Source organism: Hippocampus guttulatus, chromosome 8, assembly GCF_054856545.1.
Source record: "Hippocampus guttulatus isolate MCC_2025c chromosome 8, RoL_Hgut_1.0, whole genome shotgun sequence".
Lineage (NCBI taxonomy): Eukaryota > Metazoa > Chordata > Actinopteri > Syngnathiformes > Syngnathidae > Hippocampus > Hippocampus guttulatus.
The window spans coordinates 12,560,086-12,588,024 of NC_141268.1; the positions used below are offsets into that span (position 1 = coordinate 12,560,086).

At 43.0% G+C, this 27,939-nt stretch overlaps 1 protein-coding gene across 2 annotated transcripts; it reads right to left on the reverse strand.

The window, feature by feature from the left end:
• Nucleotides 1-27,506, reverse strand: kcnb1 (potassium voltage-gated channel, Shab-related subfamily, member 1). 2 transcript variants are annotated; one of them, XM_086118759.1, is made up of 3 exons: nucleotides 27,116-27,506; nucleotides 24,284-24,938; nucleotides 1-2,238 (listed from the first exon to the last, which is right to left on the reverse strand). In XM_086118759.1, exons 1-3 carry the CDS (start codon nucleotides 27,235-27,237, stop codon nucleotides 325-327), a joined length of 2,691 nt encoding a protein of 896 aa, XP_085974885.1. In that variant the 5' UTR covers nucleotides 27,238-27,506; the 3' UTR covers nucleotides 1-324. The 2 variants fall into 2 exon arrangements, with proteins under 2 accessions (XP_085974885.1, XP_085974884.1); XM_086118758.1 differs by having other exon boundaries at nucleotides 27,129-27,262.
• Between the last annotated feature and the right edge of the window lie 433 nt (nucleotides 27,507-27,939).

Sequence of the window (27,939 nt, forward strand, 5' to 3'; positions counted from 1 at the left end):
AGAACCAAGTTTGACGTTCTTAAAATGACTCATTGGAGCGCTGAACAGACCTGCCGGCTACATTGGGGTGCTTCTTTGCTTGGAGGCTGCGGAATACTACCTCCTGATTGGAATGAATCGAAAGAGGGGCAGTGAATTTTTCTCCCAGAGTATTCGGCCCTCGAGTTCTCCCTGAGCCCACGGCCCAATGGCATGCTCAGGTCATTTGTAAAACGGTTAAACTTTTAGTGACTCCCTTTTCTGTGTCTGGCCGGTTGAGTGTTTGGTGTCCCTGTCATGATGACTCTTGTTCCGATTTATGGTTTATACTTACACACTCAGACCTCAGTGGCTTTTGTCCAAAGTATTTTGACGGACCCTTTCCCCCTTTTGTCTACGTCCTATCTCCGGACCAAAGTGATTCTCGTGAGGAACCCCGCAAATTCCTTCCCGGGGGAAGAGACAGTTTTGTCCCAGCATTTTCTGAGCTGCTTCCAAATGATTGGCGGCTCTCTGGTAATTGATGTTGATGCTGCGTTTGGGGCTGGAGCCGCTCAGCAGGCAATCTGTGGGGCTGGCGTCGGAGATGTCACGCAGGTGTTCGTCGTCATCGGTGTCGGCATCGATATATTTACTGATGGAAGAGTCATGGAAGGTGAAAACGGTCGGGGCTAGGGTGGTGCTTTCTGGGGACTTTGGCGGCGTCCTGCTGCTGGCGGTGGTGTAAACGGAAACTTCGGGACTCAGCAGAGAGTGGTCGGAAAGGATTGAGGTGTCGGAGAGCGGCGACGGTCCGGGCTCCTTCTCATTGCGACATCCTCCTTTGGAGAAAAGGCTTTTTGAGGCATTTCCAGAGAATAAGAATCTCCTTGAATTTTCTGAGCATGAAGGTTTGGGAACGGTGATGGGAGTCAACATTGGCGCACGGGTGCTTTGCTGTCCTGTTTTGGCCACAGAGTGCTGGGGAAGAGCTATCGCTGGAGTATGTGAGAAGCGGTTGCTTTCGTTGTGGCAAAGGTCCGTTGCTGTACTCTGAGGGAAACGTGAATTCTCCTGGAAGTCCGTAGCACAACTGATGTAGCTGTCAATGCTGGACAAACTTTTCATGTCGCCGACACCGTCCGTGGTTCCCAACATTGGCGGACCATGATCCCGTATGGTTCCCAGCTCGATCTCGTCCCTTCGCTTTCCAACCCTGGAACCTTTAGCGTTGAGGTTTGGTTGTGATTGGGTCTTGGCCATTTGGTTGTACATCTCCTCCAGCTTCTGAACGTTTAACTTTTGAGGGCTGCTGTTTCGGCCCTTGTTTTCAGATCCTAAATCCTGGACAATGAAAGAACGGTTGGAGCTCGTTTCCGAAACGGCTCTCTTGGGAGACCATTTCCAACGGCTCGGTGAGAGGTGGTTATCATGTGGCCTGTCATTCTTTTCCACGACCACATCCATTAGTTCTGCACTACGGGCAAAAGCCTCCTTCAAGTTCATGGACACAATGCTACCGTTTCTCTTTGCCCTCTCCAAGGCCTCTCTCCGTTTAAGTGCCTTTTCTTGTCTTTTTTGCTCCTTGTAGAATTCTGAGAAGTTGTTTACAATAATGGGAATCGGGAGAGCTATTACCAGTACTCCTGCTATGCAGCATAAACCCCCAACTATCTTTCCAAGCAGAGTTTTAGGGTAGATGTCGCCATAGCCTACAGTGGTCATCGTGATAGTCGCCCACCAGAAAGAAGCCGGAATGCTTTTAAACTTTGTGTCCTCCTCATCCTTTTCGGCAAAGAACACCAGACTGGAGAAGATCATGATACCCATGGCAAGGAAAAGAATGAGTAGGCCCAGCTCATTGTAGCTTCTCCGAAGGGTGAAGCCGAGAGACTGAAGTCCCGTGGAGTGGCGGGCAAGCTTGAGAATGCGCAGGATTCGCATGATCCGGAAAATCTGAACCACACGCCGCACATTCTGAAATTGCAAGACGCTCTTGTTGGATTCCGTCAGGAAGATGGTGACGTAGTACGGCAGGATGGCCAGTAGGTCAATGACATTCAGAGGACCCTTGAAGAACTTCCACTTGTTGGGAGAGGAGAGGAAGCGGAGCAGGTATTCCATGGTGAACCAAGCAATGCACACCGCTTCCACGTGGGCCAGCTGCGGGTTGTCGGTGGACTGGCCAAACTCATCTGTGCCCTGCAGCTCTGGTAGTGTGTTGAGAGACAATGCGATGGTGGACAGCACGATGAAGAGGATGGAGATGATAGCCAGGATCTGAAAAGCAAATTGAAATGGTTTAATAAACTCAAGTTGCTGTCGCTTTGCCGACTGGAAGTACATTTCATTAGCAGTCGTACTTCCGACTACCAAGTGTGCCTTTGGCTGTGAATTCAAGGGTACCTCTGACTGCCCATTTCAAGGTATCGATGGGGGAAACGGAGCAATATTTGAAAGTTTGATAAATATTTGGCGTTCCCATCTTTGTGGCTCGTCTTATATTTGCCAAAACAGAGTGGTGGCAATACCAGTGGTTAATTTTAATGCAAGGCGCCACAGCAGGAACGGACGTGACATCACGGCCCCACAAGTTGCTATTGATTCATACGCCAGATCGTTTTTGTTGTCATACTGTCCGTTGACAAAATTGCGAGGACAGTCAAGAAGAAATGGGCCAACAAGGATACATATTGGAGCCAGAAAGATCCTCAGATTCAGAATACGGACATGACAATGGTGAGATTGACTCATACTGTATAGGTCTGTTGAGCCGTCACACTGGATCACTGACCCCCACCGCCGCATGCACACACAGACATACCCAACGTAGTCGTCGTCAAACCAGCGGGATGTTTGACTGAATGGAGGTTGGTGGAGTGGCAGTCCAGATTGTGCTGTACCCAAAATTATGCAGCCTCCTTTCCACGACCAATTCACTTTCTTGATTAACAGGTTTCAGACATGCACATGTAGTACTTATTCTTGTTTTTTTTTCAGTTGTTATTGAGATATCTGCAAACTGCACTCGTTAACTGTCTTAGCATTTTGGACAGATACGTGTAGGTCCGGCGAGCTATTATTATATGCCTGCTTCAAGACAACCAGTGTAACCGAAATACATTGGGATGCAACTTTTTTCTTGATAAACCACTTTTTTTTTTTTCCATCTGACAACCTGAGGTCCCCTATTCTGTCCTCTCCCATTGTGTCACGGCCCTGCCACTTATTGCGTCCGTTCCTTAACGCGTGTAGCACTGCTTTCCCAATCCACGGTAGAGTAGAGCGACAGTGCAATAGCGGTCTTTGCTCTATTTTCTCTCCTATTATCTCTCCATCAGTCCCCTCTCACACCTTGCCCTATCTGACCACATTTCCAATGAATGTTACAATATTTTAATAAAAACTCCAATATAGGGAGAGAATCGAACTCTCCTGTTGGACAGAAAAACGGATCTGGCATGATAAGGCCTATAGTGCCACCATACTGCATGACTAAGGAGGTCAGTAGGACAGGTTAAAAAGAAGAGAAAGACAATTAACACACTTAATTGCAACAGAAAAGTACACATTTAAATATAGTCTCTCTATAACTGGCTGTTTGCCTGTGAGTCAGTGTTTTGGAACATTCTGTAGGAATCCTTCTAATCCTAACAGTGCATAAACGATGCCTCACGAGCTTCTTTTCATCAGAATATCGTTGCCATAAGACTAAAAATTTGCATATAACTGGGTCCGAAGTCTCACTTTTTGAATTTATCTATATGATGAAATTAAAATGTGACCCCAAACCAAATGTTGCTGTTTCTCTATTTCCATGTTCCCAACACACGGCGCTTGCATATTCCTCATTTATTACGTTTGTCACTCATCTCTATTATTTTTCAGCTGAAATAAAACGGCCACTTTCTGTAGGAATGCTAAATCATCACATCAAATCTTAATATCCTGCACCATATCCTCTTATTTTTTGATCACATCAAAAAACCAAAACAAATTGCAAGCGCGTGAGGCAGGGCTTCCTTCTATTTGGCATGGGGCTGGGGGGAAATGGCTGCGGTCGTGAAGATTTTGATTGACAGCTCGGGCTTTGACGACAGCCTAATAATTTGTCCACTCCCACGAGCGAAAGTGGCCGCAGCCAAATGGCAAAAGAGGCGCCCTTATCTACAACCAATGAGGGCAGGGGGAAACTGTTGCCATAGCATCGTGGCAGACAAGAATAATGATCCTATCGGTTTATTTGCTCCTCTCCATACTCCTCTTTTTTTCCTCCTCTTCCTCCTTCTCCTCCCTTGAAGAAAAATTGGTTCAGGTCCAAAATATTGAGGAGCAATTGAGGTACTTGGAGTGAAGCTGTGAATTGCACATTAGAATGAAAGGAGCTCCAGTCCAAGATTTGCATTATGAAATAAATACAGAGAAAAGTAGCTTATGTCAGTGATGGGTGTCAAATTTCAAGGTACGGCACTGAAAATCAATTAATTTGAATATCTTGGAAAACCAAATTTTACATTCAAACAGTTAAACCCAAACATTTAAATCATGAAATATTTCATTCTGAGATTCTACATATTCATCATTTTTATTATTGTAGCTTAGCTCACAAAAAAAAGAATATTAGGTATTATTATTATTGGGAGGAATTGCTCTGGTGAAATGTTTTACTGATTTTAATGATACTGTATATCATGGATTTAACTGTTTTAATAAGACTACGAACATTTTTTTGGATAATATTCTTATTGAGACTCACAAGTACAGGGAATGTAAACAGTTTACACATCCTTGTTCAAGTACCAGGTTACTTTTTACATATAAAATAAATAAGAACAATATTTAAAACGTTTTTCCCCACCAACAATAGTATAACCGGTAACCTGTACAACTGAACTGAGTTTGTTTAAAAAAAATAATAATAATAATAATCAGTCCTGAGTCAAGGTTGAGCGACATATGACCAGTTCCAAATCGCAGTTAGTGTTTGCGCAAATCTTCCTGCTACAAAGCAAAAAAAAAAAAAAGAGCCTACTAGAACAAGTGAAATTTATCTGGGGTTTATGAGAGACATTTTACACGGTGGCAGTTGTGTGCTGACTCCCACTGTAATTGGTTAATTCTGAACACAGAGACATCCGAGTTAAAACCACATTTCAGTTGTAGCAGTAGTAATAATCTCCATCTTGATGTTTTTTTTTTATTTTAAAAAAAGAAAGTTGTTGAGCTTATAGGTCACATTAATGGTCCAAAAGGTTTTGAAAGAATTCATCTTGGTTTTTGGTTGTTGTTTTTTTTTTAATCACTAAAACTTGGTCAGTTGAACAAGGTGTGTAGACTTATTATAGCCACTGTACATATTTGAAACATCATGATATTGAATCACATTTTGGAGCTGAAACTAGCGGTGCTCCTGATTTAAAAAAAGATATATATATAAAAAATCATGGCCCTTGTATTTTGCAAACACCAAGTGCTAATTTTTGGTTGTGAATAAACCGTCCACATGATTGACCGAATAGCTAAAATTGCTGATCCCATTCACTCAGGTGCCACATGCAGCAAATTTGTAATGAGAACAGAATCACTCTCCTAACAAATACCAAATTTGAATCAGTGGGGGGACTGTCACTATGGTCGCTACGGAATATATATATTTTTAAAAATGACTGAGGTAATGGGTTTAAGATGTTATAAAAATGTCACTAATGAAGACACACCGGCGCCGCTTTGTAAGATTATGAAGTCAAGTTCCGCTCGGAAACCTTGCACATTTCCCACTGGCCCGTGTCCCTGTGGTGACTGCCCGCTGCCTGCCTGTCGTTATCTCCGCCCTCCTTCCTTCCTTCCTGGCAGCTTTATTGTCATCGGCCGCTAATTTCATCAAAGCATTGCGCTATATATCATCCCACTAAAGAGACAAAACGCATACATGTCGAGGAAACAGGGCCAAACGGAGCAGCGGACAAAGTTGCAACTGCATCACCCAAATGACTATTTATAGCATCCCGGGTGGACTGACGTTAGAATAAAAGATGCTATTAGTGGCTGTGTATTAGTATTTCATGCACGCAAATGATATTTGACACTCAGATGTATTTTTGGTGGTCTTGGGGAAAAAAAAATCTCAAGCGGATATTTATATCCAGATGAGACAGCGAGAGCAGACTGACAGGAAATCCCCCAGGAGACCTGATACATCACACCATCGAGTGTCTCATCTCATGTGGCTCAGAAGACACGAAAGTCCCCTTTTAAGTACAAAAAAAAACACAGGGTGACACCGGCCTTCAATTAGGCTGCCCCATGAGATGTTCACCACTCAAAGGGGATTATTTTACTTACTTTAAGACCTTGTAAAGTGAATACAGAATACATGATACATGTTTGAAAATAATTGCTGTATAATTCCACAAGACAACAATGTGTAGTACTCGTCTGTGGTGAGATAGCGTGAAACTGCTTTCATCATTTCGGTTTTCCTGGTTGTTATTTTTTTGGGGCGTGGCTAAAATGGCACCCGATGATACTCTTCGGCATCTATTTCGAGTCATTTCTTCTGCACTGCCTCAGAACTTGAGCACATTTGTCAGGGACACCTTGGACTGGTTGCCAGTCAATCGCACAAACAGAAACACAACCATTTACGCTCTCATTCACAACTCTGGATACTTTACAGTCTTCAATTACCTGTTAGCATACGTATGCTAACTCCTAGTCCACTGTGCTCCTTTCTGATCGAGCCTTAATGATTCAAAATTAATCATGTTTGAGGGTTTTTTTTCTTCCCACAGACAATATAAAACAATGATCCCAATGTGTTGTCGGTGTGATTTCCCTCATCTACCAGAGCTAACATTTGCATTCAGCCAGCAAACCAAACTCAGCTTTGAGATTCTTGGCGCGTTTCACTGAGGAATGTTCCGCTAATATTTGCTAACTTCCTCTGCTTTGCTATTTGTTGGTGGCTTTCATGACTTTATTGCAGGTTTTTTTTCTTCAAGGCTCTGTGACACAAACAGTGCCATTGTTTGAGGGGGTAGGGGGTGTAGGGGACATTGCTCGTTGCTTTCAAATATTCCTTCTCATTAGCAGTATAGGAATACAAAGGATGTTTTAATAATTCTGCCTTTAATTATCTTTAGTTTAGATGACAGAGCTAGAGAGTTATTCGTTGAACAATGTTGATTATTTTGCTTGTAGTTTGCAGTGCAGTTCTTGCATTTTGCGTTATTAGCCGGTCTTATCTTGTGTTCCCCGTTCTCAATATGATGCAATGCATGACCAGATGGTAAAGATGGGGACTGTGATCACTGAATGAATCATTACACATCCTGGGTCTCCATTTTATACCCACAATGCAATTGTAGGCGCCTGTGTTACATCTTATTGCCTCTCCACTGCCCTTTTTCATTATCATCGCCCAATAAGACGATTCACCTAAAAATGTGTCTTATATTTACACAATAAGAAATGATAGTTAACCTGTTAGGGCAGCACGGTGACCGACGGGTTAGCAGACAGAACCGCCTTGATCGACTCAATAGATTTTTTCTTTTTTGTTCTGCAGCTCTGCAGGGTGGTTGGGGACCCATACTCAACATTATTGAAAACATTTTCACCGGTCAGTTATTTTATTGTATTTTTTTAGCACATGTCGTATTTGTTATGCGCAAGATAATTGAAAAAAAAAGGCACATAAGTACTGTGTAATTAATTAAACTACAATCCCGAAACAACTGTTCGACTTTTCTTCTTCCTTACGGTCAAATTAATCTCAGCGTGTGTTGCAGCTCTGACTTTATGCTGCTTCCAAAAAGAAGCTCTTTCTTCTTTTCCTACCGAGTGTGTGAGCCACTGACACATAATGCTGGCTCCATCCTTCGAGGCAGTCTCAGCGCTCTGACTTTTCCTTATTAGTAAGCATCAGGAGGAACACCGTGCACCATGCGGAATCTCCTGTTCCCGTGATTCCCACGGGAAGCCACCGATCCACTCGGAAAACACGCCGGAGCGACACGCCAAACATCATGAAGCGAAACTGCTACGAGGCAGATTCCCCCCGATCCTTCGCCACCTCTCCCCCTTCATCCCCTTTCGCGGCCGAGGCCAAAGAGATGCCACGCAAACCCTCCAGCAGCCCAGGCCGGGCTATAAATCGCCATGACAACCCTCTTGAAGCTCGACAGGAGGCGGCGACGCGGACCTGCCTGCAAGTCGGACGCCGTCTTGCCGACTCACCCTCCCCTGTTTCTCACTTCCCCCTGAATTACACCGACCTTACCCCATTTTTTCCAACCATCCGCATTTCAGTCTTTCCTCTCATTTCCCATCCATATTCCGCACGGCTCTGTGGCTGTGTTGCTTTTTAAATGTCACAGTTCACACCGCGCAAACTCCATAAATGTCCCCATCTGTTATTTTAAGTGCTGGCAGGCATCGTCGGCTGCAGATGTTTTCTCCGCACGCCGCGCCAGTCGTTCATGGCACCAGCGCCGTGATAAACAGCAATAAAGTCGTAATGTGAGCATTGAATAATGGAATAATTCACACTCCTGATTCAGAATATACAGAAGGGCTCTGCCTCTCAGCCTGGCGTTTCCATAGAGACGGGAGGAGGAGACTTTTGAGCAAGAGTAGACAGTTTATCTTGGTCTCGCACATCTCGTACTAGCTAAATATGTACAATAGTATCAAACGTGTAGATTTAAAGCGGTGACAGACACATCTCATGATAAGGCCCACCGCCGCTTTGCTTCGGTTCTTTTAACGAGGGCTCCATCTTCCCGCAGAAGTCTGAGCATCAAAATATAAAGATATACAAATCCAGAAGAAGTCCAAAACCTCTCCAACCGACCACTCTACTCGAGTTTCCAGTTCTTAAATAACTATAAACATCAACATATACAAACAAAGAAGCAGGTAACAATCAGACACAAGGTGGTAAATATTTAAATCAGAATTTAGTATGTTGACAATTTTCGCAGAGGTACCAACACTATGATGAGATGTTTAAGGCAAATAATAATAATAATAATTAATATAGAAAAAATAAAAATAATTCCCTTTATTTTTTTTGAGTTGTTTAGCTTTCAACATTATTTTAAGAGGGTGCCGATATATTAAAAAAAAAAAACAGCCTTAGCTAAGTTCTGCTCTTTTTTCAAATCATTCATTTGCCGTTTTTTGCCATCTGGCTCCTTTGGTGCATTTTGCGGTCACGAAAATTTTGCAGCCGTCCTCCAAAAACTATTTTTGAAGGAAGGTGGGCGGGGGCAACTTTGGCGAACTCATACAGTGCTTGCATCCGCAAAAGTGCCAAGCAACCTCGTTCAAGTAAATGCAGGAAGGAAATCTATGCCTGGATCATCCATCTACTGAATGAATACCACCTCATCTCCTCTCTCCTTCTCAATTATTCATGAATTTCAGATGAAGAAGAGAATCCAGACTCAGCATCTAAATTTAAAACCTGGCTGCTGTATTGTGGACATATAAATAGAAACACTATACTGTACCCTATTGGGGGGTCTGGCAAACCGCAGGAGCACGCTCTCCCAGGGAATTTCCTATGTTGGACTTGATATTGGATTTAGAACAACTGGAAAAGGGACGGGAGACTGCTTTTTTTAGTTTTGAGAAAATGTAGTTGGGCTTACTACCCAAATGGGCAGCGTGGGAATTCGGATTCCCGTGTAAAACTTTTGAAGCAGTTAAATGTTTTTCTTGAAACATGGAAAGTCGCTGATAGTATTATGGCCGCTTGCAGGGTTTCAATGTCAACCAGGGTTATAATTGTTTTGAAATTTTCATCATAGCCTGGCAGGTTTTTATTTCATTTAGAGTTCCTTTAAAAAAAAAAATTAGTTAGTTTTAATTTGTTTTGAGAGTTTTTTTGTTTGTTTTTATTAATTTTACTGAATTTCAAAATGCTTCATTTTAGTTTAGTTTGTATTAGTTTTGGTATTAGTTTTTTATGTCTATTTATTAAGATTTGAAATAAAACATCTTTGTAAATATTTTGCTCTAAAAATTTTATAAAAATATTCTTTGCAAAGTATAAAAAAATGAACATTCACCCAAATTAAATACAAGCACTGTATAACAGTCGAGTCTTATTGCATTTAATGTACAATTGGCGCAGTGCATGACACAGCTTCTAAAGTGTGATGCATCACAAAGCTAAAGTCTCAAATAAAGCTCGGTCTCGCTTTCCATCCCTTTTTTCCCCCCCAAGTTGTCAACTTCTAAATTAGATTCGCGGCTTGAATTCATGTTGACAAGTTCAGGGTGTCCCCCACCTACTGCCCGAAGACGGCTGGGATAGGCTCCAGCACCCCCCGCGACCCTAGTGAGGATCAAGCGGTTCGGAAAATGGATGGATGGATGGATTTTACTTGTACCTGTCATGATTAAATGAGGATGCAATTATCAGCATAAGTGCCGTGATGTCTCGTGCCTTCAAGTGTAGAAAGCCGCACGGCTTGATTTCCAAAGAGGGACTGGCTTTGTTTGGTAAATTAAAATTGCTATTTAGAAATGCCAAAAGCCTGCTTCTCTTTGTTATGAATGATTGATTGTTGAATTAAGAAGACATTCTAAGCTTGGCATAATGAGTTTGACAAACCCCTGCGGATTCAAAGCCACGTCTTTTGTTCACAAAGTTCCGGCAGCACAACGTAGATCATATTTCAAAGATAAATGCTGCATGCGCAGCTGTGAACAGGCAATAGAAGAATTACACGAGTCAGAGTATTAAGTCTCTCCGTGCATGCCCTGAACGACTCCTTGAGAGTAACCAGCCCCTGGTAACCAGCCCCTGACCTTTGAACTCACCAAATCTGCACTCGGTTGGACTGAATCTGTGCAGCGAGCATGCGGTCGACTTCTGGAATCGTCTCAGTCGAGAGTGAATAAAAGGTGCGGCCGCGCACCTCTTGCATTTTCTCCTCTTTGAATGCCTTTTGTTTCCTCGCTATTACCCTCTTTTATTTCGCTGCTTTCGTAACGTGCTGAAAAAGTTGAGCGTCGCCATGGCAACCGTCATGTGACGCCGACCCTTTGCGCTGCCTATTCAGACGTCATTGTTGACCGCCTGTCTGTGGATACGCGTTTGCGTTTGCACGTGTGCGTATGATTGCGTGTGTGTCAAAGGGTTTGGAGTGTGTTTTCTGCATTTCCCCTCTGCTGTGTCTCTCGAGATGATTTTTTTTTTTTGTATTTTAAGCAAATTGTATCTCAAATTCATTTGAATGATTTGCAATAAGAAGAATAAATATGTCTAATCGCCCTGGCTACATTTTACGGTGACTAAACTCATGAAAACGTTCTGTACTTAGAGCAAAACAAATGTCCGTGGCTTTCTTCTTTGTCAATGAATTTAATTAACAGTAAAGCAGAATAATAGTAAATAAAATCATCGCAGCACTGTCTTCTAATGCGTCCTAAAAACCTTGGTAATACATTTGTGACGTGGATGGGAACAGCGCTCTTGTATGGAGTAAGTGGTTGCTAGCTCGCTAGACAAAATTGCAGCCTGAATGTTCTGTTTCAGGCTTTTGACACATTTATGCTCGCAGAGAATCGATGCGGCACATTGTACAATCCAGGTCATGTGCCGATCAAGGTGAGAGGCTTACCGGCTCGCCGGTCGAGAGCTCTCTCCGCTCTCATAATCAGGCTCGGGCTTGATGAATGTTTTCTCCTTCGCCTTTGTGGATTCTGTTTCAGCCTCTGGCCTTGAGACTCTCCTCAAAGTCATTTCTTCATCTTTCCATCCCAAACTGTCGAGTGGAGAGAAACGGGGCTTTGTCGCTGAACGGAGCAGCCCCCCCCCCCCCCGCCCCCCTCCCGGGGTTGCGGGAGTAATGATTTCTAAAAGCTTTTCGTTTGAATACGCATCCACATCAGTGGGAGGTTCACTTGATGTGGAAGGGCCGGTTTATCAAAGTGATGGCGACGTGGCCTGTTTGCAGACCTGCAGCCTGCACTTGCCTTCGGGTCAGTCTTTTAGTGTGTGCACGTGTGTGTTTGTATCGCATTTTTCCAAGTATTTAGGGGAACAGATTCTCATAGCTTCCAACTTGGAAGAGTTTTTTTTTGTACTTATTTTCCGGGTGTTTCAATCATTCATTCATTCATTTTCTGAACCGCTCTTATCCTCACTAGGATGGTGAGGACACTCACCCCACTCCGGGGGGTGCTGGAGAATCACAAACCTGAAAATCACGCATTTTCACATACTCAAAGCCTTTTGGGCTCGAGCTGAAAACCTGGCCATGCAACTTCAGATCAGGTTGAAGTCGGTTGTTGTGTTTTTGCGAACGTTTTTTTGTGGGGTCGGGGGGTCACATTGTAGTAAGTGGGGCGACCTCACAGTGCAGAGGCACCGGGTTCGATTCCAGCTCTGGCCTCCCTGTGTGGAGTTTGCATGTTCTCCCCGGGCCTCCGTTTTCCTCCCACATTCCCAAAACAAGTGTGGCAGGTTAATGGAACACTTTAAATTGTCCCTAGGTGTGAGTGTGAGCGCAAATGGTCGTTTGTGTGCCCTGCAATTGGCTGGCACCCAGTTCAGGGTGTCCCCCCGCCCACTGCCCGAACACGGCTGGGATAGGCTCCAGCACACCCCGCGACCCTAGTGAGGATCAAGAGGTTCGGAAAATGGATGGATGAATTGCAGTCGGTGTATACAATCGACCGATGCATCTACTCGTAATGTCGAGTAGCTTATACGGCGTGCACATTCTCAAGGAGACAAACTGGCTTTCCGATGCCACATTGTTTTGCGTCACGTTGCCTTTTTTATCTCGTGCAACTGACCTGCTCATGATTCAGCCTCTCCTCTAACACCGATGCCTTTAGTCGCCATCAATTTTGTCCAATTCTAATTCTAAAATTCCAATTCTGCTCCTGTGAGTGCATTCACATCTGGCTTGATAAAATGTATGTGGATGTGGCGTTCCAAGGCGAAGATGACAAATATCAACTTTCAAGTGCATTCTTTGCTCTGTGTCCTTGTGGATCCCTTCCAAATGAGTTCGCCAACTCAAATGCGTATTTGCTACTTGACTGGCCAGTGTGCAGTGTTCAGCATGTTGCTTTTGTCTCTGCACACACACTACAGCTGGGGCTAGTAAATTAAACTCATTTGCATTACAATAGTAGGAGGAGATTAGTAGGAGGACCCAGATTATTACTACGTGCTTGGAAGAGGCCTTCAAGCTGACATAATTGTCTTTATGTGATGTAGCTTCTTAATACCACTGATTCTGCAAAGTAAAAATAAAAACAATGACAAAGGTTTAGAAAATGATCACACAATATGTTTTGTGGACGTGATGCATTATTTGGGATGCACTGAAAAGAAAAAAATATATACATGATTTAATAATAGTCATCTTAATGAATACTCATTATATGATTTTATTCTTTAAAAAATTACGTTTAAAGACTATTTATTGGTTTCATTCTTCCACCATAATATAATCTTTTCAAAAATTGAGACTTTTCTTCCTTTTAATATTTTAACTTTATTCACCTAGAATTGGGACTTTAGTCTCAGATTGTGATTTTTTTTTAAGGGGGGGGTCATTAAATTAGAACAGTTTTTTTCCCTGATGTTAATTTAACTATGTTGATGTAAACTTTGTTGTTGTATTACTATTTTTATAGATGTAAAATCGTGATGTTTTCCTCATAGAAAAATACAACTTTTTCTTTGTCCTCTATTACTGCAATTGGTAATATTTCAACTTTATTCATGTAATTTAAGTCAATATTCACAACATGTACTGTAGTTTTCATATGCACAACGGGCACAATGAGCAATGAAATAATTGCTTTGCTTGTCTCCCTCCACTAATACAAAAATATAAAAAGAGCTATTTTAAATAGGTTACCGAAAAAGGGAATTAGGGAGCTACGCAATGTACAAAAGTACCATTAAAAAGCAATTATTATTATTTATTAATTTATTTTAAAGGACAGCGAATTCAAATTCGGTAAAAGTCTCGTGACTGATTTATTTCTCCAAATATTTTCGTTTTTGTTCCCTCTGTTAACCATTTGCACTCTGAACTACCTATCCCACAATATAAAAAACATTTTATGTGCTCTTTTTATCATTTAGCGAATAAGAATCCCCCCCCCCCCCCCCCCCGATAGCAGCGGCATTACAAATGCACAATTGGAGAGAAAGCCTAAGACTTGTTAGGCTCCAAATTCGCAATCCCACAATGGATTTTAATATTTAGAGCAGGAAGGACACAAATGATTCATAACAAATTTCAAGTCATACACTGATGCAGTTGAAGCACACCAGTTGTCACAGTTCGCCTCAGCTCAGCTGGATGCAATTTTGCGCCAACCGGATTTTACATTTCCGTTCTCACGTTTGCAGTCTGCAACTGTACTCCTGTATTGTCTCGATGCCTCTGTGTATCTTCATCCTCATGTGTCAGTGCTCCGGCTTCCCCCCCCCCCCCCTCCCCCCATGGGTCACACTGCACGTCTTCCTGACGTTGACTCCCTGCCGCGCTTCAAATTGGAATCGACAGAGGAGCTGTCGAGCTGTTTTCTTGCCCACCTCCAGTCCGCCAAGCGACCCCGCATGCAGTCGGTTCCTTTGGTATGAAAGCTCCCCCTTCGAGGTTTGCATCTTAAGCCCATTATCTGGAGGCAAATCATGGATTGCTTTCGAAATTTGAAATATCTACTTTGCAAATCAAATTGTGGCTCAAGCAAAATTCTGCAATTTATTACAATTATGAAAGAATGGTTTGATTAATTTTGTAATTTAATTTAATGATACACACTTAAAAAAAAGACTGAATAATGTTATTTTGGAAAGGAAAGCAGTATTTTAACATATCAAAGGAGTATGAAATGTAAAAATATAAATATACCGTTTTATATAATTTAACCCTTTCAGCGGTTACTACAGTGGACATCTGATCATGTTATCAGGTTACAGGGGGCATGAAAGGGTAAAATAAACTCGATAACATATTTTACAGACATGTCTTTTTCAAATGATTATTTTCATCCCGTCTACGAATGACTTGGCCCATCTGTCCATATGAAAAATCTAATTTGGCCCCCAAGCACCAACGTTCGCCCACCCATGCTCTAACGCAATTGTGCAGTCGTGAAACGTAGCAAGGCCGCAAAGCCTGGCAAGGCTCATCTGACAAAAGCCTCAGCGATCCACTACAAAATGCATGACATGACTCCCACCAAAACTCGCAAGCACGACTCCGCTGCCGCAGACGCGCATTAACAGTGCATGAGAATGGGAACATGTCAGCATGCGAAACACTGTCAGACATTCCCCATGCCTCCAGTCTATCACACAGACTGCAGACACAGTGGATGTCATGTAACTTTTTTTTTTTTGGGTGGACGTGGCTGTTTAAAAATGAGGATCAAAGCGTGGCACAAACTTTTGTTTTTTTGGGAGTTTTATTGCCAAAAAGCCCCCATAAAAAATACATTTGCCGGATGTGGAAGGCATGCCAATGCAGTAGCTTTTTCTACTGAACAAATAAAACATTTAATGTACAATCTGGATAACAGTTCACTAGATTTTATTATAAGTGGGAGGATATCAGCTGTTTTTATTTGTCTTTATTTATGACAATGCCGTGTCAATTTCTAAGTACCCCCGTCTCACAGCTGTTGCTCATAAATGTTCAATGCAGACAAGTCTGCCACATCAACACTTTTGAAAGGGGAACTTGAACGCATTTGTGCGGATGAGACGCAAGGCTCGGATTTGTACACGAAGCCACAACCTGTGCGGTATTTACTACAAAGCTGAAGTCATACGAATAAACCTTCAATGACTCACGTACGTGGGCCAGTCATTCAGTGAGACTTCCGCATGCTCTTGGTTCTAATATAACGTTATGGATTGTTGACATTGAGACACATGCACACACACACACACACACACACACGCACACATACAGACACTGGACTCTTCATTTGGCACACCTGCACAACAAATACACCATTTCAGACCACAAAAAATCAACCCAATCAGATTATATCTGCAAACATTTTGGCTATCACATTTGGCTTCCAGAAAGCCAGAAAAGGACGGATGCCATTTTTCTGCATTATAAGATTTGCTCCACAAAGTCATCTGTCTGCTCACAACATGATTGAATACGCTGGAAAATAATTATAAAAAATAATGCAGCAGAGTTTAACTACTTACTTCATGTGGGATTTCTTGAGTTCCATTTATTATACGGTAAAGTGTCAGTTAGTGTGTGCATGTAAATAAGTAGGATCAGTGTTGGTGTGACCATGAAATCAGTCAATTGTTCAAGCCACAGCTCAATAGCTGGGCCGTTCCCTGTTCATCAGTCTATAACTTGAGCTGAGCTGTTGTTGATTAATGCAATTTGAGTGTAACAGAATATCATTGGTGACCGCATCGTGCTTGAAAAACTCTTCATCGTGTTGAGGTGAAGACATCGCGACTTCCCTCACACACGAGCAGATGAGGATTGCCCCGAAACTGACAGAAAGTATCGAACAAACATTCATCAGATGGACACTTTTGGCTCCTGTTATTGTCTGTCTAGAAATACCTCCCCAATTGATGATCCAGCCCCTGAATCGGGACACCATTTTGTGTTCATAGAGCTTCTTATACATCATCATCCATCTGAGTGGCTACGCGTTCGCAGCTATCAGGCGGCCTGATGGATCTCGCTCGGTTCGCCCCGTGTCTCGGATTGTGCGGCAGACTGATTTATGAGCGGAAATATAGCCGCGCCACATTTCTGTGTCATCTTAAGTGTGACTTGAGCGCGGCGTAATTGGAATTTGTCACCTCCCATCTGATGCACACTGCGTGCTGACAGCCACGTTCGCCATCTCAGCTCTCCACCGACTGCAGAGGAAATCATTTGCGCACTAGGATGTTCTAGACCCCCCAGTTATGGACTTGGAAAGCTTATATATATATAATTAAATATTACAACTCATACTGTCTTGAATCACAGTGAAGGAAATTCTTTTATTTTTTTTAATCTTCACTGTCTGCACTCTCCGTTCCAGCAGTTTCATTAACTTTTTTGTTCTCAAAAACTATTTTTGGATGATCCTTTTTTTGTTGTCTGCAACAAAGTGGGATACAAGTCACCTGTTTCTCTAATGATACACTTTGGTCTTGTTTTATTTATTTATTTATTTTTTATATCACAAAATCCTGACATTTGAACCGGGTTGTATAGACTTTTTATATGCATTTATTGTGCAATACAACAAGGATGAAACAAAACTGGTAACCTTTTAGAAGTTGGAAAAAAGTAAAGTATGATGTCCCTCAACTGTCAACAAAAGTGACGCGATACCGCAGCGTTTATTTGCGTTTTCTGTCTGTTAGCAAGAAACTTCCTGATTTATGAAAGAGAGTCATCTTGACCTCCATACAGACAAAGGCACCATACTGATGATTGATTCATAGTGGGCAATAGTTTCATTGTGATTCTAATGTAGGAGATGCGTTTCAAACATCCATCCATCCATCCATTTTCCGAACCGCTTAATCCTCACTAGGGTCGCGGGGGGTGCTGGAGCCTATCCCAGCCGTCTTCGGGCAGTAGGCGGGGGACACCCTGAACCAGTTGCCAGCCAATCGCAGGGCACACAGAGACGAACAACCATGCACGCGCACACTCACACCTAGGGACAATTTAGAGTGTTCAATCAGCCTGCCATGCATGTTTTTGGAACGTGGGAGGAAACCGGAGCACCCGGAGAAAACCCACGCAGGCCCGGGGAGAACATGCAAACTCCACACAGGGAGGCCGGAGCTGGTATTGAACCCGGTACCTCTGCACTGTGAAGCCGACGTGCTAACCACTGGACTACCAGGCCGTTTCAAACAGCTGATTAAAAAAAAACAATCTTAGTGTGGCAACATGACTGTTATAATCCTCAGAGACAGAATGTCATTTGATGGTGGCTCGAATGTGATTTGAACAGTAGACAGATGACGGCGTGCCTTCCGAAGAATGTAAACAGAGAGTGGGCCTCCTTGAGAATAATTAATGTGACATTTCTCTGACATTTAGTCGGAGGTATACAAGAGGAAGCGGAGATGGGAATGGAGAAGAGGAAGAGGGAACAAAGCTTTCCTCTTCTTGAAAAGATTTTCTCTCAGGTGTGCTGCACTTCTTGCTCGGTCAAGATATTCAACAACGGTGTGCCTGTTTGTTGCTCGGCAACATGTTGTTTCGTGCTTCTATCCGCCACCAATTCCCCATGCGTTTATGGCCTGTTACCATCGCTGACCCTTGCTGATGAGCCATCGTTGGGACTTGTGGTGGTTGATGCCAGACAAGCCCACTTGCATCCGGATTTAATATAGAAATCCCAATTAGAGGATTTATTTTTAGTACATTTGCCATAGGCACCCAATAGGACACGTTACTAGGTCAATGTGTACAATCTAATGAGATCCAGAAAAAGGTGTATCAAAAACTATCTATATGAATCCAACCATGCCACGAATAACGAAAACACATGAGGAAATGATGCCCTAAAAGGTATATAATTGCTTATAATGCCACAAGACGGTGGAAGACAAACTACTTTTGTGTTCGTGAAACTCCCCAACTCACTTTAACATAGCTGCTTAGCATCAAGATGGCACTAAAGTATTCCTTTTAATGTTAAAATTCTGTGATTATATTTTTTTTTTCAGTCAGTAAAAAGGTTAAAAAAAAGTCTGAGGAAGATTGGAAATGTTGGAAAAAATGTAGCCCCTGAAGCTAGTTTTAACGATTGATCATACATTAGATTGACATGTTTACCATAACACGATACTATATATATGTGTGTGTATATACTGTGTATATATACTGTATATATGTGTGTGTGTGTGTGTGTGTGTGTGTGTGTGTATGTATGTTGTATGTATGTATATATGTACATGTGGCGCCCGAGTAGGCAGCCGTCAGCAAGTGCTCTCATGAGCCTTGCTTTTTTTTTTTGTTGTTGTTGTTTTTGTGTTTGTTTTGTCACTTTGTGTTGTTTACGTCGTGTGGACCTGATGTGGACTTTTTTCAGCATTTTTTGGCCACGACATTCATCAAGGAGGAGACTCTGTGCTCGGTGGTTGCGCCTTCTCGGCAGCATGGGTATACCAGCACTGTTTTTGCCTGGGAGGAATGTCGGCGCCATTTGACTGTCGTTGTTGGACAGTCCGGGGCGCTTGTGTCTTGCGCCTGTAATGGGCAGCATTTTTCACAGCCCCGCTTTGTTCAGCGGAGAGATCGGTGCTGTTGAACGGTCTGCGGCTGTAAGTCTTGAGGAGCCGACGATGAGAAGAAAGGAGCGTTTGCGCGGAGCACCGATGCGGATTTGGAACTGGGAGTCTGCAGCTTGGAGTTTGAAGCGGATTACGTGGGACAGGAGAAGTGAACTCATCTCTTTTCGTCAATGGACGCTACAGCTTCGCGTTTGCTTTCAAAACTTAGCTTGTAGCAGACGTGTGCACATTTTCAGCATGACGTCTCTGATCCACTGGTGAAAGGACACTTTGATCCTCTCCTCTTTCATCTAGAACTGCTTCATACAACAAAGTGTATGCAGAGAGTAGTAGAGTAGTAGTAGAGTGGTGAAGATTGCACGACTGTCTGTGCCCTATGTGTTGTGTTGTGTTCTTTTGACTTCAAAATGGCGCCGCGAGAGTGGCTGCCTTTCCAGCAGCTCCTATATTTTGTTGTTCTACTTCTTCCTTTCATAACTTTGCTGCTGTGAATTGGGAATTTCTCCATTGCGAGACTAATAAAGGTTTTCTTATCTTATACACACACAGATTACAATCGGATGCCCTATTTGCACCATCTTCTATTGTTGATATGCTTTGATGATTTTGATGACTTTATTGCGCCACAGTCTGATGCAGATCATTTTTACACACGTTAGTAAACCATTCCCACTTGATCCATCCAATCCGAGCGTCATTATCTTTGAAAAACACCCAATTCCCCGTGTTTAATTGTGCAAGCGTTCACGTTGTTGTCGTAGATGGAGTGTTAGCTAATTGGAAATTGATTCGGGATCGCAGTTCTTTACCTCAACCGATGCGAGTCGTAATGCGTCTACTTCACCGGGTGGCTTATTGATCGGAGCGCTGGATTCAGTGAGAACAATGTGCACGGGGGTACACGGGACATTGTCCTCCGTCGCTATCGGGAGGTCTTAATGGAGCGAGCCATCGCAGAGCTCCAACTCCCAGACTGGCTTTCTTGCTCTAACACAATAAACATGGATTTTGACATCGCTTTCCTTCACATGGAGAAGAAGAAGGCTATTTTCTAATGGATTTTTTTTTTACAGCACGAGTTCTACTTTTACGAATTCTACTTCCATATTCCGAGTTATCAAAAGGGGTATTGTATGTAATTGAATAGTAATAATGTAATATTAGCCGTTTTAGATCATTTAACAATAATAATTAAGACTTGTTTGGGTTTCAGTACATTTTCAGAGCCTCGATTTGAGTTCTCCGATTCTCTGAATATATCCAAGTGTCGGTACATAATGTGAGGATACCTTTGCCACCTCTGCTGCAGAAAAGGGGCTGACTCACACAGTCTCTGTTCTAGTTCATCCCAAAGGTGTTTGTTTGGCTTTCATCCCCACCAAGCTCACGCTAGCATGCCCTTGCTTTGTGCATTGGGACAGAAAGGGGCTTTCTTTAAACCGCTTCCACTAAGTCAAGTCTATAAAATGCTCTTGTTCAGATGATAGCATCAGCATTTAAGTTCTGAACAATCCCCTAATTCAATAACTGATTGATAAAGAGGTATGTCTCGATATACGAAAAGATGCACACTTGGCAAACACATCTGCCTCATGAGTTGAGAGGTCCCGGGTTCAAATCTTGGTTGCGCGTACTGTGACTTCTTCCCACAATCCAAAAATGTGGATGGTGTGTTCAATGAAGACTTTTAAAGGTCTCGTATGCGTGAATCAGCTGATTAATAGAGGGCACCAGGGAGCTGCCCTGCCGCTCAGCTGAGTCATCCTGAATAAGACAAAAAAATTAATGTACATGAAATTTTATATTCAGAATATTTGTTTCCATATTTTTGGGGATGATCAGGATAAATAGTATGCAGTTCATGATGAGTCAAATTAGCTTCCGGTTTTGGGCGCCATTGACTTTTGACTTGAAATTTGACATGCGCAGTGGGTCCTCTTGCGATGTAGAAAACAGCACCAAGGTCAGTGCTTCGAGTTTCGTTTTTGTTTTTTTTCCGTCAATGGATGCTACAGCTTCTTGTCGACTTTCAAACTTAGCTTGTAGCAGACTTGCGCACATTTTGAGCATGACGTCTCCGATCCACTAGTGAAAGGACACTTTGATTCTCTCCTCTTTCATCTAGAACTGCTTCAAAACAACAAAGCATATGCTGGAATATGGATATGGCTATGTCTTGTTTGTGTTATATTACTGTATTTTGTTATTTTACGTTAACTATGGGCCGGCCCGGTGGTCAACTGGTTAGTGCATCGGCCTCACAGTGTTTAGGCGCAGGGTTCGATTCCAGCTCCGGCCTTCCTGTGTGGAGTTTGCATGTTCTCCCCGTGCCTGTGTGGGTTTTCTCTGGGTACTCCGGTTTCCTCCCACATTCCAAAAACACGCATGGCAGGTTAATGGAACTGACTTAAGGCCACTTTGTGGCATCTCTGACTCTTATGTTTGGTTACTGCTCAGATTTCAGAAAGGGCTTGTCTAACATTTCGCACATGCCACCAAATAAATGCAGTCGAGTGACACTCTTGACGTCTTGTAATGCATGGCGGCATTGACCAAAATGTAGCCTCTCCTTGGTTACTCGCGCAGCTCCAGCAAATGGCCTGGATTCACTCTAATAGCAGTCAGTATTGAAGCAAAAACACTCATCAAACAGCGTTCTTTTATGAACTATTTCTGACACCTCCACCATCTATTTTGATTCACAAGATAAAAATACTCCGATTTGATTGACTCCATTAGAAAAGAATCAACTCAATATGTTTATTATTGTCATCGTAGTGTACAGAATGAGAGCAGTTGTTCGAAGTTCAAGTATTTTCATAAGCTAACCAAAATATTATAAACCGCTCAACATGGCACGTACTCCTACACCACTGCACCCTACACAACAATAATAAACACAGTGACAAATAGTCATAATACTCACCAATCGGTATACTTTTACTGAACAAACTCATTTGGATTAAGATACGGGAAAAAATATGCTTCTGCTCTTTCTTGAGCGGAAGCCACTCACATGGTGCCCCCAAGGACCACATGAGTAGCCTGCAGGTCTGTTCTAAATATAGCTCGCCGGCGATGGGGCATTGAGGTTTCCTAGCAATGTTGTGGAAGTGCTGATTTGAAAATGTAAACAACTCCTGAGATTCTAAACCTGATCGGTGGCTTCACAGAAATCAATTACTAATAGCGAATTCTAATGAATGCTAGCTTGAGTACATTTGTTATTTCAGAAGTGTGGATCAAACTGGTCGCCCTTCATTATTAATCAGTGCCTGAAAATAATGTCTCACTTTCAAAATGATTGTTGATCGTTGTTCTTGACTACATCACAGTAATCCAACACTACTGCTGCATTTCAAATTCAATGTTAGCATGTTAAAATTAAAAATAATAAAGTCAAAATTAATGCATGTACATTATTTAACTCACATCCTTTTCCCATCCAGGATCGATGTCCACTGACTGAGGGTTTGTTGCCATGGTTACAGTCCTAACATGAAGCAAGAATCGAAGAGCGGCCCGTTGTTTGGCACGCTCTCGTGTTTTGACACAAACGCAACAACTGCAGTTTAGAAGAGGAACGACCTTATTCAAATGGGAAATTCACCATCTCACACTATAATCATTCCAAACTCGAGGACCTACTTCCTCTCTTAAATTGGCATCCATATTCTCACGAAGATGAATTTGCATTTGTCGTCCCGATTTGAGCCCCCCCCCTTATGAAACAAAGTACGGCGACACCACAAGCCTGTACATGTCATCTCGAGCTGTCTTGTCACTTGCAAATAGTCACGACTCGGGACGCTTATGCCGCCTTAGTCATAAAATTGTGACGAAGAGTGACAGAAGACACGATTCATAACAATCACAGAGAAGCTGGTAAAATAATGTGATCGCAAAGTTTTGCCAAAGGAAGCGATAGTATCACAATACTGTCGAGCGAGATTATCTACCCACTCATGTATTAAACAAGTCCGTTTTAAATCGCTTCCTAAAATGTAATTGGAGTGAACATCTTATGGAAAACTGACATTTTAATTGTTCATATACACATAGTTGAGTCAATCAAATGTGAAATTGATCAAATCCCAACACGCACGCTCACACACACACTCACCAAGTTACTCTTTCGAAGAAATGGTCACTTAGTCTGGGCGAAGATCCAAACCCTATTAAGCGACGCCTGACTACACTTTCTAAAACACCCTCACGCAGAGGCAATATCATTCGCAATCCGGAATCACAATTTCCACATCGGCGTAATGCCCCTGCTATCACATCAAAGCCAAAAGGTAAGCAGAGCTGCATTGAGTTTTATTTGAAATGCACAGAACCTAAAGCATTTCTGAGAAGCAGCACATACTAGGTTGCCCGGTTAATGTGATAGAAGTGTGTTTTTGTGTTTTTGTTTTTTTTGGTCATGTGTCCATGTGTCCATGTGCCACATACACACAGTGTAGCGTCAACTGATGCCGTCATGAGTTAATAGTTTGACTGTCTAACATGTCTTTCACTTTTACTGTTTTGTCATTCCACTTGCGCCACCTTGAGTTGCCACAATGTATTGACTCATCAACGGAAATGTCTGCGATACTGTATCCCAAAACAATAGAATCCATTGCGGTATCGGTATTTAACTGTCATGATTTGGTGTGGGACCAACAGGTGGCACTGTAGGGTTCTCCCTGCAGCTGCACACCTGTTGGTCGTTATGTCGTTAGCCATTTAAAAGGACTCCTGGCACGACCATTCAGTGTCGGGTCATTGTTTGCTCTTGGCTACTGTCATGTTTGTTTGTTGCCGTTTGTCCCCTGCTGTCAGGTTTGTTTCGGTCATGTTTTGGTCATTGTTATGTTTTAGCTTCAGTTGTAAATTTTGTTTGCTACTCTGGACTTTGTTTGTTTTGGATTTAGTTTTCTGAGTTTTAATACAATCTTTCAAGTACACCTGGCTCCTTCCTCTTGCCTGCTTTTTGGGGTCCACCACCACCTCGACACGTGACATGAATGACACACACTCATCTCTGATAATTACCTTTGCAGCAACCGACGAGCTGGGCTTCTCCAGCAGGTCCCACAGTTTCTTTCGTTTCTCCGCACAGCACGTGTTGTCAAATTCTTCCCCTTCCCTGTCCTTTAAATTATCCGCCTCCCGTTTCAGCTCCTCGTTCATCTGCTCCTTCTTCTGGTGGTACCTGGCTTGGCAGCAAGACTCTAGGTAGATCTCGTCGATGCCCCAGTAGTCCAGTTCCTGGCTGAAGGACAGAGCGCACATCTCCTCCATCATGTGTAGCTTTCCCGTGCGGTAGAAGTTGAGGATGGACGTGAAGGCGCCCGGGTGGCGATCGAAAAAATACTCGTTCTCATCCAGGTTGTAGTCGTCGCACACCTCCATCAGAGACTCGTGGCTGCTGCAGTCTTGCAGCTTGCCCAGACGCGTCCGCGGGAGCCTGTCCAGCGTTCGCCACAAGACTTCGTGCGGGAGGCCGCCCACATTGAGGCGGACCCTCCGCAAGCATGACTTGCTACTGACGACGTCCACCGGCTCGGGCGGGAGCGACGACGTTGACTGGGAGCCGGCCTTGTTGAACTCCGCCAAGGACTTCTCCATGATAACCTCACAAACGAGAAGCGGGTGAGCACCCACGACTATGGCGTCCACTTTGTCATGTTTGCTGTCATTATTGTCTCTAAGGGAAAAAAAAGCAATAAAAAACTGCAATTAGTATGCAAAATTACGTCACTAAACTCAAGGGCGAAACTGTCTTAGATTGTTTACATGTTTTAGCACAACGCCTCACAATATTAGACCGCTATCGGAATGATTTTATGTATTTAAAAAAAAAACTTAATAGGTCCAGCAGAGCCATAATGAAGATACTACAGTTAAAACATTTTCATGCAGAGGCACCATCATGCAAAAATTCTCTCCTCCCGCTGCTTATCATCAAAACCAAAGGGTAAGCAGAGCTGCATAGTTTTATCAGGACCACTGAACACCAACACCAGATCTATCAACACGCTGCAACAGGAAAACGGTCACCCTGTAACTAGTTTTGAGGATGCGGATCCAATATAGAGTACTGTTTTTGTAAATGAACTATATTTGACCCACAAAGACATGGCGAGATTGTCAAAGAATAAATAGATTGCCACAAAAAGAGAAGATTAAAAGCTTGAGTGTGGATATTTTAAGAGGTTGTTGGCAAATTGATCACCCCCGTTCACTGTGTCCTTCAGCAACAGTCTCTCCGCGCTTTGCTTTCTCGCCACAAGTACATATGAAATTATAAATGTTGTAAAACATTTGTACATACTGCATATTAATGAATGGGTACAGCATGATGGCTTGGTGTCACTTATGCTTAGAATCAGAAAATGTCATTTATTCATGAAAGCTCACGCGTATTTTTGATTGGCTTTTAAAACTGTGGCATTGCGACGTCTTTGACGGCAATTCATATTTTAAATTGCAGCAAAGCTAATGGCCGATGATCAGCCACTCACAAAAACTAGTTGCCAAACCCCGCACACTGTGTGACAGTTCATTTGGATTAGTGTTCATTTGTAAAAACATGGACGTAATGTTGTGTACACGAGGCGCTAAGTGTAGCAAGGGTTGTTAGTGGAAATTGCAGTCTTTGTCACGTGGATGTTTTCGCTCTACTGAGTGACAATTAAAAAGCTCACACGAACAACAACAGAGGTCTCATATTATATTGCTTGGTCAGTGCTACTTTTATGGTCTGCAAAGGCAACGTATGATAAGTTTGAAATTATGTTTTCACGTTTATAGTTCATAATGTGTTGTATATTTATGCTTTTGGCTGTTCATATAGGCAACTGTGACAGTTTTTTTTATATTCCTGGCAGGGCTCAGTCCGCACAGTTTGGAAGGCATATCCAAAATTGCAAGATAATCTCATTATGATCCGATGCTGTTCTACGACACTGCACATCATAACCGGGATGAATTTGTTAAATTTGTGTCAATCTGAGTGTTATTATCTTTGTAAGGGCAGTATTACTGACGCATCTCTTATAATGGATGTCGTTGAATTTCACAGGTGCACACACAGAATGTCACCTTGGTTAAATAAAACTTCCTGACCAATCATACATCAATTTGACATCCCATCAAATCAGCACCCCAGGGAGAAATAATCGAATCTGCGGCAATAAATCTGCTATGTGTTTCATGCACGGCAGCCCTGGGGGGAAAACAGCTTAATCCTTCCTCATGTTTCCTCTTTAATTGTTTGTGAGCCAGTGGATCTTTGTCACGCGGCGTGGGTGGGGACGCGCGGCGGAACTGTCCAGTGCTGAAACTCGTCCCGTCCCTTCCCGTTTCCAAATGCACAAACAGCCTTGATGTTGTCGTTTGTTTTGTTTCCCTTGAGGGTTGACTATTTCTGAGGCCGGCCGTGCTTCGCATTTTAATGCCTGTTTTTAAGGTTGTTTTGACGTTATTTTTTGGTGCTTCCTGTCTGTAAATGCGATCGCCCGTTACTGTCACAAAACAAAAAAACTTTCACACACTTGAGCCTCATTCTCACACGTATGCCACTGTGAGGATCCAACAAACGCGCACACACTACGGGGACGGCAATGACCCCCCCCCCCCTCCCTCCCTCCCTCTCGTAAAGCAGCCTCCCCTCGCTTGTTGGCTCACATATGACTCGAGAGAAGCCAAAACAGCTTAATTACAATTCCCACCCATGGCGATGTTTCAGGATGTCAAATAATGTTGTGGATCCCAATCGCCTCCAATGCGTTAGTGCTCCATTTGGCGCATAGCCGAGCCCAGCCATACATATCATGCAGCGCGATCAAATGATGATATAAGCTTTGGTAACGATACACATACATCGTGGCAGTACCGTGGTGAGTTGTTGTTGTTGTTGTTGGCTTCCAGCAGAGACGCAGATGGAGCAGAAAAAGAAAAGGAGCCGCCGTCACTGGTCTACTCGAGCCGAGCTGTGATGCCATCCATTCCCACCCTCCTCAGCCTCCCGACATGTCACCCGCGTTTAGCGAGCTCCATACGCCTCACTCCGCCGCATTCCTCGCCCTGCAGCACCTTGCAACCCGGCCCCGAGATCAACAAGTACCGAGGGGGTGCTCATTCAGAATCGGACCAGTGCTCCCAGTCCGCCGCAACAGCTGCAAGAGGAGGAGGAGAAGGAAGGGGAGGAGGAGTTCGAGGAGGTCTTCTCGAGGCAGGCGGTGCGCCGGTCTTTTTTCCACAGCACGTTGGAGTTAACTCTTTCTCAGCCTGGCCCTGACACCTGAACGCACCACAGTATGTCAAAGAGCCCTCTGTGTGTGTGTGCGCGCGCGCGCGCGCGTGTGGGTGTTGGGGAACAGGGTGGGGGGTGGTTCGAGGGAGTGCGATTTTTTTGGAAGATGCTTCATTTATGAATTAGTTATTATAAAGTGTGGCTGGCTCCTTTTAATTCCAAGCAAAATAAGATAATTACATTAAAAAATACTACATAGACCTATTCCAACTAACACACACACACACACACGCGCACACGCACACATATATATATATATATATATATATATATATATATATATATATATATATATATATTTGCAATTTAATGGTACTGTATCAATAACAAGTAGCAATTTTGTCTCGAGGTGTGACTAATTTCTTTGTTGACTGCCCCATTAGTGCTGTGT